The following is a 19,977-nucleotide window of genomic DNA, read 5'->3' as shown; positions in this document are numbered from 1 at the left end:
ATTACACGTCTTCATAAAATTGCAAGTTTGATACATCAGAATCCAGGCACCTGGACTTGGTCCGGTTGGTTCTGGACAACGTTGACCGCTTGGGGATGGAAGATCCTATCCTTCCTAGGCATTGCCCTTGTCATAGTATTCAGTTGCTGCCTGTGCCTACAGTGTGGGCCAGCGATATGTGGACTGTGTGCCACATCGTGCATTGAACATTCCAGTTTTCTCTCAAAACGTGAAAGGAAGAAAGAAGAGCAAATGATGTTACAAGAACAGACTGATCGATTCATGAGGATCGATATATCATGAAGGGTCCGTAGGGAACAAGGAGGTAATGAGGAAATATAAATTTTATGGTCAAGTAATGTTCCCTAACGTGTACCCCACCGTCTCCATGTACCAGCTCAAAGTGCATGTAACTTCCCTCCTGTGCTAGCTATGAAGACGCAAATACATTTGCGTCCAACGTTAACATGTCCTCTTTCAGACCCACCCTGAATGGGTTGAATATTCCGTTCCTAAGTATGCTATGCCAACGTCTTTTTGTGGTGTACTTTACACGTTTTTCAGCTCTGGCGAAGTAGGCCCTGAATTCTGCCATCAAGCCTTTTTCCTGCCTTCTAACTCTGAACGCCTCAGCCTGGGCTGTCTCTGTACCCGTGACCTCTGCCTTACTCCCTGTGCGGCTAACGGCGCTTAGCTCAGCCTGCTGCCTGCCAAGACTGAATTCAACCTTCGAATTATCTGTTCCGCTCCTCGAAAATGCATTCCTGCCTACTAGTTTAAGTATCCTTGAAAGTGGAGGGATGCACACCAGTTTTAACCAACATGTCTGTTATCGTCAATTTAATCTCCCTTCGGTTTGAATTGCGTGCAGATCAGATTGTGGGGCATGCCCTGCTGCCACCCGTTAAGAAACATGTGAGAAGAGGGACTTTTTACAGCCCCTTAAGCCAAATGCACAGCTTTGTGCCGCTATTTAGCGTGCACTTAAGATACATTCTTCTTTATCAATCCTTAAATTTTATAAACCATTTTTATCCATCTTTAAGTTCCTTTTTTAACCATTTAGTTCATTGTTAATCCTCATTCCACCAATCGGGTTCAGGTACCAATTTTCAGTTTTCTGACATTCAAACTGAGCCAATCCAGGCTTCTTTGAAAGAATGCGATAGATGCAAGAAGTCCTTCGCAAGTAGTCGTTTATTGTGCAGTTAAAAACCCAATGCATTTCGGGCCTCCATGTGCCCTTCTTCGGGGGTCACTACAAATTAATCACAATACAAAACACATTATTAGCACTTTTTATCTGAAAAACGCCACCTCACAACGTCATTTCATCGTTAAGTTTAAATTACAGTAGTCCTAACGTGCCTCTCTGATGCTATGCGTTCGTGTGTCAACCACTATAGTACTTTGGTCATCAAGCACCTAATCTGCTATATGCAGGGTGTAAATCCAAGCGTCCCACATCATTCGTTCTCATATAAATAATGCCAGTTGTTTACCCTCCCATCCAGCGTGAACATAATCCGTCCCTGTTCTCCCTCTTTTTTGAGAGTGTTTTCTTCAGTAATCAAACGTTACGCGCTGCTTTAGGTTACAGATTGAGCTGTTTAAACCGCGCCGTGCTCGCTGTCAATATTGTTCTAAGAAACAAAAGACATTCCTTCCTTTTTAAGTTTTTTGCACATCGCTATACAAACGTGTCCTCCTTCTATGCTTTCGCTTACCTAATGCAACGATCTACTAGCGTCTAGCGTTTAACTGCACAATAAACGACTACTTGCGAAGGACTTCTTGCATCTATCGCATTCTTTCAAAGAAGCCTGGATTGGCTCAGTTTGGATGTCAGAAAACTGAAAATTGGTACCTGAACCCGATTGGTGGAATGAGGATTAACAATGAACTAAATGGTTAAAAAAGGAACTTAAAGATGGATAAAAATGGTTTATAAAATTTAAGGATTGATAAAGAAGAATGTATCTTAAGTGCACGCTAAATAGCGGCACAAAGCTGTGCATTTGGCTTAAGGGGCTGTAAAAAGTCCCTCTTCTCACATGTTTCTTAACGGGTGGCAGAAGGGCATGCCTCACAATCTGATCTGCACGCAATTCAAACCGAAGGGAGATTAAATTGACGATAACAGACATGTTGGTTAAAACTGGTGTGCATCCCTCCACTTTCAAGGATCTTCGTAACTTTAGCCCTACTCAGGGATTGCACCCGCATACAAGAATGAAAAAATGGAGAGAAAGCAGACTGTTCTATGATTCACACAATCGGAGCAAACATCGAAGTCCCCCGCAAGATTACAAATGACACTCATCTATTTAGCATGGTTTTAGATCAGAATAGACATGTAATAGTGATTTTTAAATATTGAATGTACACGAACGATGTCGACTTCTCGAATGATGCATGTTGGGAGATGTGGTCTACTTAGAGACTAAGGTTATGACACATCAGAAAGTGGTTAGACTACGGGCGAATCGGGAGGGAGATTACCAGGGAGGAGGTTTCTTAAATAACACGTGGGTGGTAATTGTTCCGTTACACAAGCCTGAAGAATCAGGATGAGGACGCTAGACGCTAGTAGATCGTTGCATTAGGTAAGCGAAAGCATAGAAGGAGGACACGTTTGTATAGCGATGTGCAAAAAACTTAAAAAGGAAGGAATGTCTTTTGTTTCTTAGAACAATATTGACAGCGAGCACGGCGCGGTTTAAACAGCTCAATCTGTAACCTAAAGCAGCGCGTAACGTTTGATTACTGAAGAAAACACTCTCAAAAAAGAGGGAGAACAGGGACGGATTATGTTCACGCTGGATGGGAGGGTAAACAACTGGCATTATTTATATGAGAACGAATGATGTGGGACGCTTGGATTTACACCCTGCATATAGCAGATTAGGTGCTTGATGACCAAAGTACTATAGTGGTTGACACACGAACGCATAGCATCAGAGAGGCACGTTAGAGCTACTGTAATTTAAACTTAACGATGAAATGACGTTGTGAGGTGGCGTTTTTCAGATAAAAAGTGCTAATAATGTGTTTTGTATTGTGATTAATTTGTAGTGACCCCCGAAGAAGGGCACATGGAGGCCCGAAATGCATTGGGTTTTTAACTGCACAATAAACGACTACTTGCGAAGGACTTCTCGCATCTATCGCATTCTTTCAAAGAAGCCTGGATTGGCTCAGTTTGAATGTCAGAAAACTGAAAATTGGTACCTGAACCCGATTGGTGGAATGAGGATTAACAATGAACTAAATGGTTAAAAAAGGAACTTAAAGATGGATAAAAATGGTTTATAAAATTTAAGGATTGATAAAGAAGAATGTATCTTAAGTGCACGCTAAATAGCGGCACAAAGCTGTGCATTTGGCTTAAGGGGCTGTAAAAAGTCCCTCTTCTCACATACTAGTTTAAGTAAACATTCCCCCAGCTGCAGAGCAAAGGGCCCGGCCTCACTGTCTCCGTGCAAGTAATTCATAGCCTCTGTTACCATGGTAGGCCCATGCCCCTCGCATCTCATGCAGACACTTAGGCGCTTATACACGCACTCGCAGTCAGTATAGAATAGCTTATGCCCCAGAGACCTTTTCCTTCTAGATAATATGGTTCCCAAACATCAGATATCAGATATGATAGAGGTACGAGTTGATCTGACATGCCAGACTTCTGTCTCTTTTCGCCAGTGTAAATGTCAAGTCCCCTGCACCCTCCGGTTTCACGTCAATCACACGTCATGCAGCTGCGCGTGCATCCAGGCCTCAGATTTCTGCTGACATTACAAGATTCTGCTTTGTTGCCACCCACTTGTGACACCTACCTGTGACGTTTCTAGCACACACCTCTATGTTCATGCCTAGTTCACGCCTTCTAATTACGTATCACTACCACGTGTGTGTCTTATCTTGTTTCTCTCAGCTGTTACGCCTACTGTATTGGTTTCTATTATCTGATTTAAGTATATAAGCTATGTATTGTCAATAAAATATTGCTCTATCCCTTCCTACACCCCAGTGGTGGTAGGAATATGATATCCGGTCTGGTACCATTCCTTTTTAAGGAATAAAACCCCTAAGAACTCTAACACCACGGACTCTGCCTCTTTCTTTCCGATTGAGTTATTATTGATTAAGTACTTACCTGCATAGAAATTAGGACGGTAAATCAAATATTTACCACAACGGATTGCCCAATCCTAGATCAACTGAGCCAGCCGAGACAAGAGTGGAGACCTGGTTCCGCCTTGATTGTTGACATAGTGCATACTGGTGGTATTGTCCATCTGAATGATCACCGACTCCCCTTGAATCACAGGATGGAACGACTTGAGTGCCAGAAAAATGGCCATCAACTCCAGCCTGTTGATGTGCCAAGAACACTGAAGTAGAGACCATTTGCCCTTGATGGAGAGGCCTTGAAGGTGAGCACCCCAGCATTCTAAGGAGGCGTCTGTTGTTAGCGTGAGTTCTGGAGTGGTGGAGAGAAAAGAAGTCCCCTTTGCAAGGTTGGATGGTTGCGCCCACCACTGGAGAGCTGCTCTCATGCGAGCAGTGACACCGATGAGGACGTTGAAAGAACCAGTGACCTGACGCCACTGTACGTCCAATTCCTCCTGAATGGGGCGAGTCCGTAGCCTGCAATTTGGGATCAGTGCAATACAAGACGGTGCCATCCCCAAAAATGACTTTAGATCTGGACTGAAACTGACTGTTTTGCCCGAATCAGAGACACCAAGCGGAGGATTTTTTGTTGACGCTCCTGGGACACGAATGCCTTTGCAAGCATTGTGTCTACAGTGGCTCCCAAAAAAATTCCTGCGGCGAGCCGGTTCGACCGAGGACTTGTCGGCATTGATGGCTAGGCCGAGAGATCGAAACACGTCCTGACAAAGGCGAGTGTCTTGAAGCAGCAGTTTGCGAGACTGTGACTTGAGGAGGCAGTCGTCCAGATATGGAAAGATTTGGACGCCCTGGAGACGCAGGTAAGTCACTACTGGAGCCAATACTTTCGTGAAGACACGAGGGGCGGATCGGAGGCCGAAAGGCAACACCTTGAACTAGAAGTCTCTCCGTCCCACTCGGAAGCACAAGTACTTCCGATGCCTTGGGAGAATTGGAACATGGAATTAAGCATCCTGAAGGTCGATGGTGGTCATGAAGCCGCCCATGGAGAGGAGACGCAAGATCTCTACAAGTGTAAGCATGCGGAAGGATTGGCTCTTGAGATATCTGTTGAGTGCTCGCAAATCCAGGATCGGTCGCCAGTCTCCCGTCTTCTTGAGTATTAGGAAAAAACGGGAATAGAAACCCTTTCCCCTCTGAGACTTGGGAACCACTTCGACTGCACTTTTTTGAATAAGAAGACGAACTTGATGGAAAAGCTCCTTGAGGTGGGGAGGACGCGGGCCAGATGGAGTGGGAGGAGGAATCTTAATGAACTCTAGAGCATGGCCCTTCGCCACAATGTCCAAAACCCAGCGGTCCGAGGTGATAGAGGACCACTGAGAAAAGTACAGGGAGATACGACCTCCAACACTGGGGGGGATACACAAGTCATTGTCGTTTGGGAGTGGATCCTCTATATGAGGATTTTCCCCTGTAGGATTTGGACGACTGCTGTCGGGTGGACTGCTGTTGGTTGGATGAGTAACGTTGATTACCTTGGTGGTAGGAGCGATATTGAGTGTTTCCTCCCCGAAAAGTTGAGGAGGTGCCGCATCCGCGTGCACCACGAAAAGGCTGCTTCCGAAACTGTTAAGTCCCCAATGAGCGAGCAGTATCAGTGTCCCCCTTAATGGACTGTAATGCCTCATCTACATGCGCCCCTAAAAGCGACTCGCCGTCATACGGCATATCAAGGATTTTTGCTTGTACCTCCTGGCGGAAAGAGGTGTACGGTAACCAACCCTGCCTCCGCAAGACCGCTGGCCCAGCAAGCTGACGAAAGCCAGTGCACGCAATGTCAACTGCGCAATCAATAATTTCCTCCGATGTCCTCTCTCCGTCCTGCAGAATCTTTAAGGCTTCTGCCTTGGAAGCGTCTGGGTTGAGGGCCACCAGGGCAGACAAGTCCGACCACATCTGGCGGTCGTAGCGGCCTAAGATGGCTAAAGGATTAGCCGGCCTCATCATAGTGGATGCCATAGTGGAGAATTTGCGTCCAATAGCGTCCAGGCGACGACCCTCCCGATCCGGAGGAGCCGTAATTGGAGATGTCGGATTATGTGAACGACGTTGTGCAGCTTGAGTGACCACTGAGTCAGGCTTCGGATGAGCAACAAGGCACGCTGGAGAACCGATGGGCGCCTTGTATTTTTTCTCAAGGCGAGGCAGTTGTGCTGGTAGTGAATTTGGAGTTTGCATTAATTTCACCCCTTCAGTGCATATAAAATCTATGATGGGTACAGTGTGGACTTGCTTGAACGGTTGATTTTTAAAATCATAGAGGAAACAGTCCTCCTCCCTCTGGACTCTGGGCAGCTTAAAAAGCTGGGCCGCTCTATCCATCAGCTGATGGAAACTTGCAATGTCCACCGGAGGCAAATCCCCGGGCTCCACCGGAGGAGGGGAAGGCGTCTGGATTTGATAGTCGTCCCACTCCGCCATATGAGTAGTGTCGTCATCATCGTCATCGTGAACTTCTCCATCTTCCCGTTCTGGAATGACGTTGTCATTATCAACAGGGTACACTGTAGTGTGTATTTTTACTGATGTCTGAACTTGAGGAGAAGGCGTTGGTGGCTGTGGTGGTGGAACAGCGACAGGAGCCGCCGCAGCCTCAGGCGCATGAGGCACAGGCGAACCCTGTTGAGAGGGCGGGAAACGCTGGTTGTAGTCATCCAACATATGTTGGAGATTTGAGATGAGCGACAAAGGCAGCGTTGCAGTTGGAACCTGCACAGACTGTTCCTCTGCCTGAGAATATTGGTCGTCATCATCATCACCATAATGGGGGCGTGGCTTGGGCGCCGATGGCGATGGTCGCCTGAGAGCTCGGCTCCGGGACTAAGCCCGAGATTATCCTGAACATCGGAGGCTGAGGGGCGCCCCAGACCCCTCATTCGGCTGAGCGAGGCGACGACACCCTGCCGGGGGCCTTGGTGGAGTTTGGACGGGGGTGGCTACGAAGAAACGCCGAAGTTTGCGGAGTTGCGGAGTGCGACCCAACATGGCGCCCGGACTCCTTTGTCCCCTTGATCGAAACTACGAAGTTGAAGAGGTCTCGCGGGTGTCGACTGGCACCCGGCTTCACCGTCCTCGCTTGTTTTAGACATTGGACATTGGCAGGCTCGGACCTTCTGCAACGGGTTCATACTCGATCGGACGACCGGGCGGGTGCCCACGCACTAGAGGGCACCGGGTGCGGGTGCCCTCTGATCCAGGCTGCATCGCGACTCCGCAACTAGCTACGATTTCCTGGCCAGTCCAACTACATGGGAGGCGCGACACTCTGGCGCCACAGATCAACCGAGGGAGTTGGTGGCCCTCACCCCGGAGCTATAGTGGGTGAACGGGCCTGCCCGACCTGGCGACGGTTGTCTCCGCCCCCTCATCGGTGGCGTGAGCCGAAGCGGCGGAGTCTCCACAGGCTCTGGAGAAGGAGATCGCCCATACCCGACGTGAGAACGAACTCCCGAGAAGGTTGTGCTGGACGCCTGTACGCGAGGACGCCTATTCCGGGACCCTTACGGAGAGCCCCTGGCAGCATGGGGAAACCTAAAGGAGCCAAGGGTTCCAACCAGACCACCTCAGACTCTGAAGCCCAGGACAAGGAAGAGCATGGAGACCCAAAAAGACCTGGTGGCGCACCACTGCAGCAACAATTTGACCGTGTACTGGAGGCGATAGAGGCAACTCGGTCGGCCCTCCAACAGGACATTGCTCAGGTGGCGACGGGCCTGGGCCTCCTTAGGGCAGACCATGGTAAGCTCTCAGACCGGGTCCAGGAGGTGGAGGGCACAGTGAAAACATTAGAACCGGCGCAGAGAACCCTGGCTGCGACGATAAAGGATGCCTTATCCCGAATTGAGACCCTCGAACGGAGGGCGGAGGATGCGGAAGGCCGCAACAGGAGGAATAACATTCGAGTGGTGGGCCTGCCGGAAAAAATCGAGGATGGCGATATGGTGCGATACTTGGAGACCTGGCTCCGAGACACGGTGGTCCCGGAGTGTCTGTCCTCCTTTTACACTCTAGAACGGGCCCACAGAGTCCCAGCACGGCCCCCACAGCAGGGACGTACCCCAAGGCCGGTGGTGGCGCGGTTGCTACATTTAGACCTGATCCTAAATGCCGCCAGGCACAATGGCCCGTTCCAGGTTGCGAACAGTCAGGTGAACATCTTCCCTGACTACACCTACGAGACGCAGCGCAAGCGGTTCTCCTTCCTGGCGGTTAAGCGTGAACTCAGGAGTGAGGGCATCCAATATTCACTCCTATTTCCCGCAAGGCTCCGCGTCATTGTCGACGACAAAACCCAGTTCTTCGACACCCCAGAGGAGGTCTGTGACTGGCTCGAACTGTATCGGACAGGGAAAGATGGTTTTGGCGCCTCGACCCATCAGGCGGATGAGCCGGAACAAAGGAGGCGATCCAAGAGGGTCAGGAATCGCCGCGGCCGCACAGGAGGGCCCTCGACTGCGGAGACATCATCGGAGCGGAGGGGAGTGTTGGAAGTTCTGTCGGAACTGTCGGGAGCAAGAGGCGAAGTCATCGAGGAGGAGGAAGAAAACCCGGGTGCTCAGGGGGCACCATCGGACTCGGAGGATTCAGTGGCAGACAGTACCCATACACCGGTGATCACACCGAAATCGGTGGAGGACCTTCTGGACGGACAAGGGTAACGGGGGATGCTGCCTTGTTTTGGGTGGGGTCCCGGCAGGGGGGAGGCGGTTGCCGTTCTTTCTTGCTGACAACGAAGGAGAGAGGGTTGGGGGGCTCCTGCTCTTGCCCCGGAAGGTTTTGACACCGGGGGGGCTTGCTATAGTCCTGGTAGCCTGGGCGACGAGGGCCCACTGCCTCCGCCCAGCCCGCACCTGGCCCATAAGGCCTTCCTACGGTGGCGACCGTAGGACTAGTGGGGGTTTTGGGGTTGATATACGTCGAGGTTTGGATGGGATCTAGATGGTGCAGTTTGGGTCCTGTTCTGGGGTGGTTGGGGGGGGGGGGTCTTGTTGGTTTATGGGTGGTTTGGTTCTGGTTGGGGAAAATGGCCGCCATCAGCGCTGGGAGGATTGATGCTTTTTCTGTGTGGGGACCCGAACGGGGAGACTGTGCGAGAACACTCTGGGACAATGGCTGATGTTGCTAACTTGAAATGTGTTACTTGGAACGTGAGGGGGCTACACACCATGTCCAGGCGTCACAAGGTCCATGCTTATTTAGTGCGTAGGGGAGTGCAAATGGCGCTGCTGCAGGAAACGCATCTGAACAAGGCGGAAGGGGCGGCGCTTCAGCGTAGGTGGCGAGGGCAGGTCTTTTCCACGGCGTACTCTGCTTATGCCAGGGGGGCGCTAATATGGATTAGGGCAGGAGTCCCCTTCCAGGTCACGAGGACAGTGTTGGACCCAGAGGGGCGTTTCGTGGCCATCTCAGGCACTCTAGGAGGGAGGGACCTGAACGTTTGCTGTGTGTATGCTCCTAATGTAGACCAGACTGCCTTCCTTTCCAGGTTATCGGGCTCGCTGGCCCACTTTTTCGCCGGGCCCCTCCTGCTGGGGGGAGACTTTAATTCCGTAGTGGATGTGGACATGGACCGCTCGCATCCCCCGCTCCCCGATTCCCCGGTCCGGCGGACGGCTAAGGGTCGTCAAGATTGGCAGACCCGCTGGGGTTTGACGGACATCTGGAGGGTGCATCACCCCGCGTCTAGAGATTATTCATACTTCTCGAGCCTTCATGAGCTGCATGTCAGGCTAGATGGCTTTCTTGGTTCGTCCGAACTAGTTTCGGCAGCGATCCGATCAGAGTACTTATCGCGGACCATCTCGGACCATAACCCCCTCCTGTTGGACATTCGATGGTTCCCCGGGACGCCGGCAGTACCCACCTGGAAGATGCGCCCTGAGATCCTCGAGGACAGTGTCTTCAAGGCGGACCTAGGGGAGAGAATCACGGATTATTTTGCGTCCAACGGCGGCTCCGCGAGTACTAGGGCGTTCGAATGGGACGCTTTTAAGGTGGTGGTGAGGGGCTACTGTATCTCTAAGAAGGTGGGCATGCGGCGTGTTATCCTGGCTGATTTAGACGCAGCGGACCGGGCACTCCGCGAGCTCGAAGTTAGCCGCCCCGGACACCCGGAATTGCAAACACAAACGGTAGAGGCGAGGGAGAAGGTAGCGGTGGAGGTCGAACGGCTCCGCTGTTTCGATTATAAGGCCTATACGGTCCGGTCTATTGCGGAGGGAGACAGGTCGAGTGCGTTGCTGGCGTGGTTGGCCAACCCTACGCGCCAGTCCCAAACGACGACGAATATGCGTAGGGCAGATGGGACCGAGGTGTGCACCCAACCGGAGATTCTTAGTTGCTTCCGGCATTACTACGAAAGTTTATACCGCAGTCGCTCCGCACGTGACCCAGACCGGCTTGATAACTATCTTAGCCAACTGGAACTCCGCACAGTAGGACAGGAAGTGGCGGAAACCCTGGGTTCTGATATCGACTTGGGGGAGATCCGCGGGGCCATCAAACGGATGGCGAGGAACAAGACCCCGGGCCTAGATGGCCTTCCGGTGGAGTTCTATGCAGCTTACGCTGACCTCTTGGCCCCTCGATTACTGGTGGTCTACAGGGAGGCGAAGAGGTTGGGTCGTCTCCCTGGCTCGATGTGTGAGGCGTTGGTGGTTCCTCTCCTCAAACCAGGCCGAGACTCATCTGACCCGGGGTCCTACCGTCCCCTTTCAATGTTGACGGTGGACTACAAAATATTGAGCAGCGTCTTGGCCTCGAGGCTGCTGGGACATATGAGTTCCCTAGTGCATGAGGACCAAGCCGGTTTCATCCCACGGCGGAATACGACTATGAACATCCGAAGGTTGTTCCGCTTGCTTGGGGAACCATTCGTGGATGCCCCGTCCCCGGTAGTCTTGTCGGTGGACCTGGAGAAGGCTTTTGATAGCCTAGAGTGGGACTACCTATGCGCGGTATTACGGAAATTCGGCCTCGGGGAGGGATTTGTCAAATGGACTGCAGTCCTCTACGCTTCCGCTTCGGCCAGGGTTAGATCGGGCCCTTTGATTTCATCGCGATATCCGGTGGAGCGTGGCACGCGGCAGGGGTGCTCCTTATCCCCGCTTCTTTTTGCACTAGCGGTGGAGCCGCTGGCGATGCATCTTCGCTCGGGAGCCCACTATACGGGCTTACGGACGGCGGCGGGCCCACATTATGTCTCGCTTTATGCGGACGACCTGTTGCTCTTCCTGGAGGATCCGGTCGACGCTTTGCGGGGAGCGGAATTAGCGCTAACGGAGTTCGGAGCGGTCTCAGGCCTCCGAGTGAATTGGTCTAAGACCTGCCTCTTCCCGATGCGTAGGGGTACCCCCACTCCTGCGCTAAGTAAGGAGATCAGGTGGGAGCCCGACTGCTTTAAATACCTTGGGGTATTTGTGTACCACGAACAACCCGACCTCCTGGACGGGAACATTGCCCGTTGCGTACGAGCACTCCGAGGTTGCATGGATTTTTGGGCCACGCTGCCGCTCTCAGTGGCGGGACGCATCGCCCTACTCAAAATGGTGGCGCTCCCCCGACTATTGTATTACTTCCGAACTTTGCCGATCTGGGTCCCACCGGCCACGTTTCGTCGCCTACGTTCTATGGTGGTCGGGTTCCTCTGGGGAACGGGCCGGCGACGGGTGGCCCTCAATACCCTGATGAGGCCGAAGGACGAGGGGGGGCTCGCTGTGCCGGACTTCGAGAAGTACTATCTGGCGGCGCAGCTCCAGACCTACACCCAGGAGATAGCCAGGGAATTCAGAGGCCCGGAAGACGGTAGAGGGACGGGTATAGCCAGGCACGTCCTCTCCTTTATCGCGCTGCGACAACGCTTGGTCCTACGGGACTTGTCGATGGAGGAGCGGACTATCCGACTATGTTGGAATCGGGCTCACAACAGAGGCCACCTGCGGACGCCATATGCGCCTGAAATACCGTTGGGGATGCTGACGGCCCTCCCCCACGGAGGGGATTGGTCACGATTGGCGGACTGGGAGGATTCCGGTTTACAGCTCGTCGGGGACCTGTACGAGGACGGAGCGCTCCTGTCCTTTCAGGATCTCATTGACCGCTTTGGGATTCCCCGGGGAGACTTTCTGCTGCACTCGGCCATTGTGCGAGCGATCCAGGCGCACTGGCAGAACGGGCTAGAGGAACCTCAATTGTCTCAGGTGTGCCAGTACGTAATGATGTCGGCGGGCACGGTGAAGGCGGTCACTTGCCTCTATGGCAGGCTGATTACCGAGGGGTTGGTTCCTCTCACCACACTGAAGTCCCGCTGGGAAGAAGACATTGGTAGGGAGATCCCGGAGACGACCTGGTCCCAGTTGGTGAGGCGCGCCTGGAAGGGTACACGTAGCGCCCGTTTCCAACTGGTCCATTATTATGTCCTCCATAGAGCGTACCTGACCCCGGTAAGGATCAGGCGTTATTTTGCCACGGCTTCAGCGGAATGCCCTAGATGCCCGGCTCAGGAGGCGGACCTCCTACACATGCTATGGGCCTGTCCAGGACTGACGCCCTACTGGCAGGAGGTGGCGACGACTTTGGAGGAGGTGACAGGGAGACACTTATCATTCGATGTGGCAGTAGGGCTATTGCACTGGTTCCCCCATACCCCCCGGAATAAAATCTCCAGTAAATTTATTGACCTGGGGCTCCTACTTGCTAAGCGAGAGGTGACCAGGAACTGGAAGGCACGAGCTGGTCCTACAGGCAGCAGATGGCACAGTGAGCTTTTGAAATGGGCGGCGGGTGAGAGCGCGCTAAGATATGAGCTGGCTTGGAGGCAGGGTAATGAGAAGGCGCAGGAGGCCGCGTTAGAGTGGGAAACGCTGGTGCAGGCCCTCAGGGATTATTGTACCCCTAGCGACTCCGAAAGTGAAGAAGTAACTCGCCCCGAGTCCCGTTAAACATTAGCATTGACAGCACTATTACCTTCCCCGTGGGTCAAGCAGTGGATACTATGGTGATGAGCTCCCTGGCGCTGATGGTGGGGGGGGGGGGGGGGAGGGGGGGTTTCATGGTTACTGGGAATTTCGAGGGGGGGGTTTATTTTAGGGGTTTTGGGTTTGTTTAGAAAAGCAGATGACGGACAGAGTGTTATCCGGACCAGCTCCAGCATCCTACTGGCCCCAACTGTATTTGCCGCCCAACCCCAGGGATATGGGCTGATTGGCTGTATACAAACGTTATGGAAGGGGGTCGGTGGGCTTTATCTTGTATATGTTGTTCATAATACAATGCTGGTCGCTACTGTATTGTTTTACTGATTCCTGCAATAAAAATATATTTAAAAAAAAAAAAAAAAAAAAAAATCATCATCACCATAATCCTGGCACTTGATAATTAAATCCGAAGGACTGCGTGCCACTCTGAAGGAATCACCCACATCATTGTCAGAGTCAGAGTCCTGCTCAGAGCCCGTGGCAAACATGGGCGAGGGAGGCTGTGGATCTGGGATGGACAGCTGGTCAACTGGCCGCTTACGACGATGGTGCAAGGGGTCGGCGGCGGAGGAGCCAGACCCGGTGGAAGACAAAGGCACCAAAGGCAAGGAAGCAAATGAAGATGGAACCACCGTCGACGGTGTCGTCGACGGTGCCAACGACGATGATGGAACAGGCGTCGTCGAAGTCGCTGCAGAAGGATCCACCGTCGACGGCAGCTCCGTCGACGGAACCATCGTAGACGGTAAGTTCGTAGACGAAGTCGTCGGCTTTGATGAAGCCGCCGTCTACAGAGTTGTCGTCGACAGGACAGACAACGAAGAAGATTTCTTGTGAACTTTCGTCGACGATGATTTTGCTGACAACGAAGCAGATTTCTTCGCCGACGACGAGGCAATAGGTATCATCGACGAGCTAAGCGATACCTTTGTCGACATGGAAGACGTCGACGTTGCCGTCGACGACGATCCGAAGGCTGATGTCGTCGTTACTGTCGCCGTTGACGATCCGGAGACGGCAGATCTCGTTGTCGTGACGATCGTCGATGCTCCCGTCGACGAAGAAACATGTTTCGGAGCAGAAACATGATAGGAGGCAGCAGAAGACGCCTGAGAGCCAGGTCTCGTGGGCGTAGACGTAGTAGGAGGTGGTGAGGCCACCGCAGGAGCCACAGACAGGGAAACTTTCTTTCTTTTTAGAAAAGGAGAAGGCATATCCTGCACATTACTACGCTTGGAGGCTGCTTTAAAAGGTCCAGATAGCAGACTTTCTGCATCCGACAGTGCCGAACCCTTATCTTTAAGTCTCTGAAGCCAAATGAGGAGACAGCCTTCTCTGTCCTTAAGGGCCTTTGTAGAGAAAGTTCTGCAAAACTTGCATTTACCAACCTGATGGTCGGGATAAAGACAATAAATGCACTTCTTGTGGGGGTCCTCAGAGTAAAGAGGCAATTTCCCACAAGAAGAACAAGTCATAATAAAGACTTCTTACTAGAAGACATGCTGAGAAGACTGGAAAACTTGAAGAAGTTGAGAAAACTGAGCAGAGCTCAGGGAGACTCCCTTCACACGAGGTGCGGTAGAAAATCTGAGGGTCTGAGCTCTGAGGAGAAGGTTCTGGAAGGGTGCTGGCGCCTGATTGGCCGTAGTTTGGACTAACATAATGACAGGAATATGTTACAAGTGTTTTCTCTCTCTACCATGTATTCCTATGTAGGAATAGTTTTTGAGTATTTACTATATTTTTCTAGTATATATTTTATGTGTTATGTATTTACATGCATTTGTTATTAGTATGTTATTGCTATTTTATTTACCGTGGGACTCCCACTTCGACGACGTGGAATATTCAAGCATGTGAATCTATGAAAGACACCCTAATACTGGAGAAAGATCCCTTCCTGATGAGTTCAGGTGTCCAATCAATACTGAGTGAGAGGGGTCCATTTTAGCCTCTCTAACCTGACTAACCTCGAACTTATTTACTTGTTGCTTACTACTTGGCATCAAAAACAATGCATACTGATCTTGAGGAAGAACCCTTTTAGGGCAAAATATTTGAAAACACATAGAAGAAGTTGTAGGCTTAGGGAGGAAGGCTCTTTGGGTACAGAACAGACGATAACATTGGTACCTGCTCAGTCTGTAAACTTACTTTGGACAATTGCCCAAAACAAATCCCAAATGGTCTTATGATAGTGTTGTAGTTCTACACCATGGCCACATTGCGGACATTTTATTGTGCCTGAATGGCTCCTGGTACCTTCTTATGAGATTATATGGTAACTTCAGCATCTGAGGACAATGCACCAATTAACTTTAAAGATGATTCCCCCCTACAAGGGTGACTCCCACCTTTGCCGATGGCTTCTGTACTCCTCCTCCCGCCTCCGGTGCATTTCCGTCAGCTCAGCGGGATCAATGGCGGTGGCGAAGTCGATGGAATATACTGGGGTGATGAAGTGATTCTGGAGCGGCAGGTTAAGGCTTGGCTCCACCTCACACTTGCAGTTGTTCTGAGGTAGCAACCTGAAAAAGAGAAAGGCCTAGTCAGAGCATCACAGCTGAGATTCAATAAACCTCTACTGAGAAATAGGCTATGGAGTACATTGATCTCATATAAGTCCTGCCAAAGTGCATATAGCCACACTCAAGTTTAAATTAGTCCATTGTTTTGATGATATCTAGATTTCCAAATGTTGAGTGTTTTCAAACAGAGGAGGAAGCATCTAAGGTTCATGGAGTAAGCCTTACATTCCATGGGTCAACCCGTTTGACAAAGCAGCAGACACTAAAATTAGAACTTGGATCTAGTGCTTAGGAGGAACAATATAGCCATTAGATCACGTTTCATATGTTAATGATACTTATTTAAATATTTATAACTGGCCTTCCATGTCACTCTTCTCCTGACACAGGGAAATATCACTATTCTATGTGCATTTTCGTTGTCATACTTTCACCTACATATTGCATTTTGACAGTGTCATTCACATGAATAAAGCTGGAAGATCAAATTATTTGCATATCTATACTTTATTTGCAACTGGAGGATTCTGTAAGCAACACAAGCCACAGGATGTGTCAAGGGGCAAAGTCGGGAATATATGTTTATTGCTTTTAATTTTTCCCTGAAGCACAAATGTAACACAAAAGGTTATCGGAGAATTGTGCAAAATGGAATATGTAAAAACATCATAAAACTACAGAGCAAACACTGAGAAGAAGAAAGCAAAAGACAATACACGGTGATATAATTTCATTCACAGTAGTTTAAACAAGAAATAACATGTATTAGAATATTGGAATGTTGTGAACTCCATTCGGGATAGTAGAGGGACTCGGGCCATATAATGGGTGGTACTGGATTCTGCTCCAACATTCCAATGCTTGTCTTTCTGTTTCTCCTTCTTTATTTTATAAATTCTTCCCTCAGGAGATTGAATGTTCTAACAGCTCTGCAGCCTGTTGTTCTGCTACCGGCTATACCCGTTTTTACAGTCCTCTGAAGCCAAGTATATTACTATAATAAAGCTCTTATGTATAAGACTGTTCCATTTCTACAAAGAGCTTTCAAGCTAGAAAAAAATTCTTATTATGCTTCAGATCGAATACTGCGCAGCGAGTAGAAGAGGGCGCCTAGCAACAAGCGAGAATTGTTATAGTAACTTGTATTAGTTTCCACCTATTTTGGCCATCACACAGACCTAACACAGAAACTGTGACCTCGCGAACAGACTACTGCCAGATCGGAATGGCTAAACCCACATTTACATTATTTTCAGTTTATTAGGCTCTCAACTATAAATATGTTTTCAGGACAGATATTGAGAAACTAGTATGCTTGTTAACTTGCGATGGTACCAATTTTATCCAGTTGAGTACAATTTTGACTGCCATCTCGAATGGGCGAGAAGGTTTTTAATGAGCTGATGCAAAATGTCATTGAGTGTGCCAGAGTGCTTTAACAGACTAAGCTTTTAAACATTTTCAGGCATAGAAATAATGCTTCCATCCAGTATCTGACTATGCCGATGACATGCTATTATTTTATTATCTGGCTATTGGCCTGAACAGATCATTGGACGCCCTCTTGATGAACTGTGAAGGAAACAAGCTATCAGTAATCCACTTAAAAACAAAAATTATGATCTACGGTGCTAGATGCATCAACAAAGCCAAATTTGTAAGGATGAAGGAAGACTACATCAAGGACCATGCATAAAATATATGGGCGCCCACTTTAATCAGCGTGGTTCGCTCCAGGCAGAGCTGGCAACTTTAAAAGAATTCTCTTTATCCATGGTCATGAGCTTCCAAAAGTTATTAAAAAAGATATGCGGCCCAGATCTTTTGCACACAACACAGCCCTTTTGAAAAAAACCTGCAGCCAAAATTAAGTGCCAAAATCCTTGGCAAAAATGAAAAAATAAAATTGGTCGAAGAAGATCGGCAAGAGTTAGCACAAAAACCAAACAAGGACCTGTAAGTAGCTTTCTATCAAGATCTAGGGAAAGCCACGGACCTATCCAGCCCTTTGAACTTAGGTTATAAGAAAAACTCACGAGACTGAGATGTGGACTAATCCCTTTAAAAGAGTACAAATGTCGGCGTTTAAACGTTTTCTCTCATCACAACTGTGCACTGTGTAATTGCAAGCAAGAATCGCTAACGCATGTTTGTCTTTGCCCTAATTTAAAGAGCTTAAGGGGTTACTGGATGAAACCAATATTTCGTCACTTAGGCATAAGCGAATGTTAAATAGTCATAACCATAAACAAGCCTTAGCAGAGTAAATGCACAGCTCTCGACCATGTTTGTGACATTTCTCAGGGAATCTTACTAGATGCTAACGAGCATAAGTTCTGTGGGCCGTTAAAGTTGCAGATCGTTTTTGCTTTCTCAAATTTAACTCAAGAACTGTCGGTGACACGGAAACCTTATCCCCTAGCATCATAATAGCATGACTCCGCTCGCGACTATGCATGATGTCTTCGGAGTCAAAAGAAGACCTCCTCTGCATGTTGACATCAGTTCCCTTTATTCCACTGTCGATGCCTAACAGTTTTTTCCTAGGTCTCTCCATTTCTTTGTAGCTACCTTGTAGCAGTTGTCCAAAAACTGTTTCTTCGATAATGGCTACTCAGAAGAAGCCTGGCTTTAAACACTGTAGGGAATGTGGGGGCCATATGTCGGTTACAGACTCCCACGAAGACTGCCTTTGGTGTTTGTCGTCGGACCTCGACTTCAAAGAGTGTTCTTCGTGCCATCGGATGAATGTGAAGGCACTTAAGGAAAGGCAGGCGAAGTTGATCATGGCCTGAGAGTCGGAGAGTGGAAGGAGAAGAGGGGTAGAAAAAGGAGCAAGTCGCGGTCAAAGTCGCCGACTCTACACACCTCGAGGTCGTTTAAGAAGCATATGAAAAAGAGGCAACACGGATCCAAGCATCGTCCTTCTAAAGAGAAGTCGTCGAAGCCGGTGTCTCCGGTCCGACATCACCATAGGAAAGATGATGTCTCTCCTCCTTTGCTGCAGGTGTCTCCTATACGCACTCTTACACAGAGGGGCTCTCCGACGCAGTGCGACTCTCCGACGCCCAGGAGAGATTCGCCTGTACCTATGATCGCTCTGATCCCGGCTCTGGTGTCTCCGGCGCCGCAAGCAGAGCTCGTTCTCCAACCTTGTTTTTTCTCAGGTCAGACAATCCCGGATCCATTTCCACCTTTCCCGGCTCCAGGTGCGGATCCGTCGCATTTCCTTAATGCAATGTATACCTTATTTGCCAGGGCGGCTGACCCATCCGGTGCACCTACTGGCCCATGGGTCTGCTATCATATAATTTAGGGGTTCCCCAGCATTATGCCCAGGCTCCATTCATGCCGTTTATGTCAATGACTCTGTCTGGGCCTCTCCGGATGCCGAGGTTCTCAACAATGATGCCTTCTCGGGAGGGGAGGATCGACTATTCTCCGGAGCCTTCGGGGCTCCCTTCTGGTGCAGTCTTGACTTCGCTCTGCGCCGTTGCCTACTTCTGAAGGTCTTACGTTGACGCCGGCACCGAGGTCTCTGGCGCCGCATTAGGCGATGCCAGCACCAAAAATTTATTCGAGGAGAGAGGCTCCAGGAAGAGGAGGAATTTCAGGAGCATCAGGAGTAGGCTGAGGAAGGGGAGATTTTACACCCTATGGATGATTTTGCAGGACAGCACGAGGCCAGTGGGCTTGGCACTTCGCCGGAGTGCGAGCTGAGTTCTCCAAAAGCTCTTCCATCTAAGATGTGGCCTCACACCATTCGGTCATTAGAAAGGCTGCTGACCTTCTGGACTTACAATTACCAATGGCAGAGGTCAAGTCGAATATTTTAACAGAGGTGCTGCACTCTCCTTCTTCTGCGACGGAGCATTTGCTTCCCTTCAACGAGGCTCTGACGAATCCTATTTTGGATATATGGCAGAAGCCAATGCCTGCCCCTGCTGATCAAGGTCAGTAGCATGGCGCTATAAGGTAGCACCGGGGGATCCAGCATTTTTATCATCTCATCCATCTCCTGAGAGCCTTGTGGTTCAAGCGTCTTGTTCTTCAAGACAATCTGCTGGGCTCCTTTTCTTGTACTCCGGGGGATAGAGACTCCAAGAAGTTGGAACAATCCGTAAAGAAGGTATTCTTGTCGCCCAGCATGGCCTTGATATCGACCAATTCCACGTGTTTGATGGGACGTTATATCAATGCTTTGATGGATTTGGCCAAGGAAGTGATTACTAAGTTGCCTGAGGATGTCCATTGTCACTTTGTCGAGGTGTTGTCGG

At 49.8% G+C, this 19,977-nt stretch overlaps 1 protein-coding gene across 6 annotated transcripts in view; it reads right to left on the bottom strand.

The window, feature by feature from the left end:
- B4GALNT1 (beta-1,4-N-acetyl-galactosaminyltransferase 1) overlaps nt 1–19,977 on the bottom strand; it is a 613,238-nt gene that overhangs the window by 286,241 nt on the left and 307,020 nt on the right. For all 6 annotated transcript variants that reach the window (XM_086966472.1, XM_086966503.1, XM_086966477.1 and 3 more), the window contains exon 4: nt 15,527–15,700. In XM_086966472.1, the coding sequence (XP_086822598.1) occupies nt 15,527–15,700 (174 nt within the window). The remainder of the gene's footprint in view (nt 1–15,526; nt 15,701–19,977) is intronic.

Source organism: Lissotriton vulgaris, chromosome 1_1, assembly GCF_964263255.1.
Source record: "Lissotriton vulgaris chromosome 1_1, aLisVul1.2, whole genome shotgun sequence".
Lineage (NCBI taxonomy): Eukaryota > Metazoa > Chordata > Amphibia > Caudata > Salamandridae > Lissotriton > Lissotriton vulgaris.
This window is presented reverse-complemented; position numbering and strand designations above follow the sequence as displayed.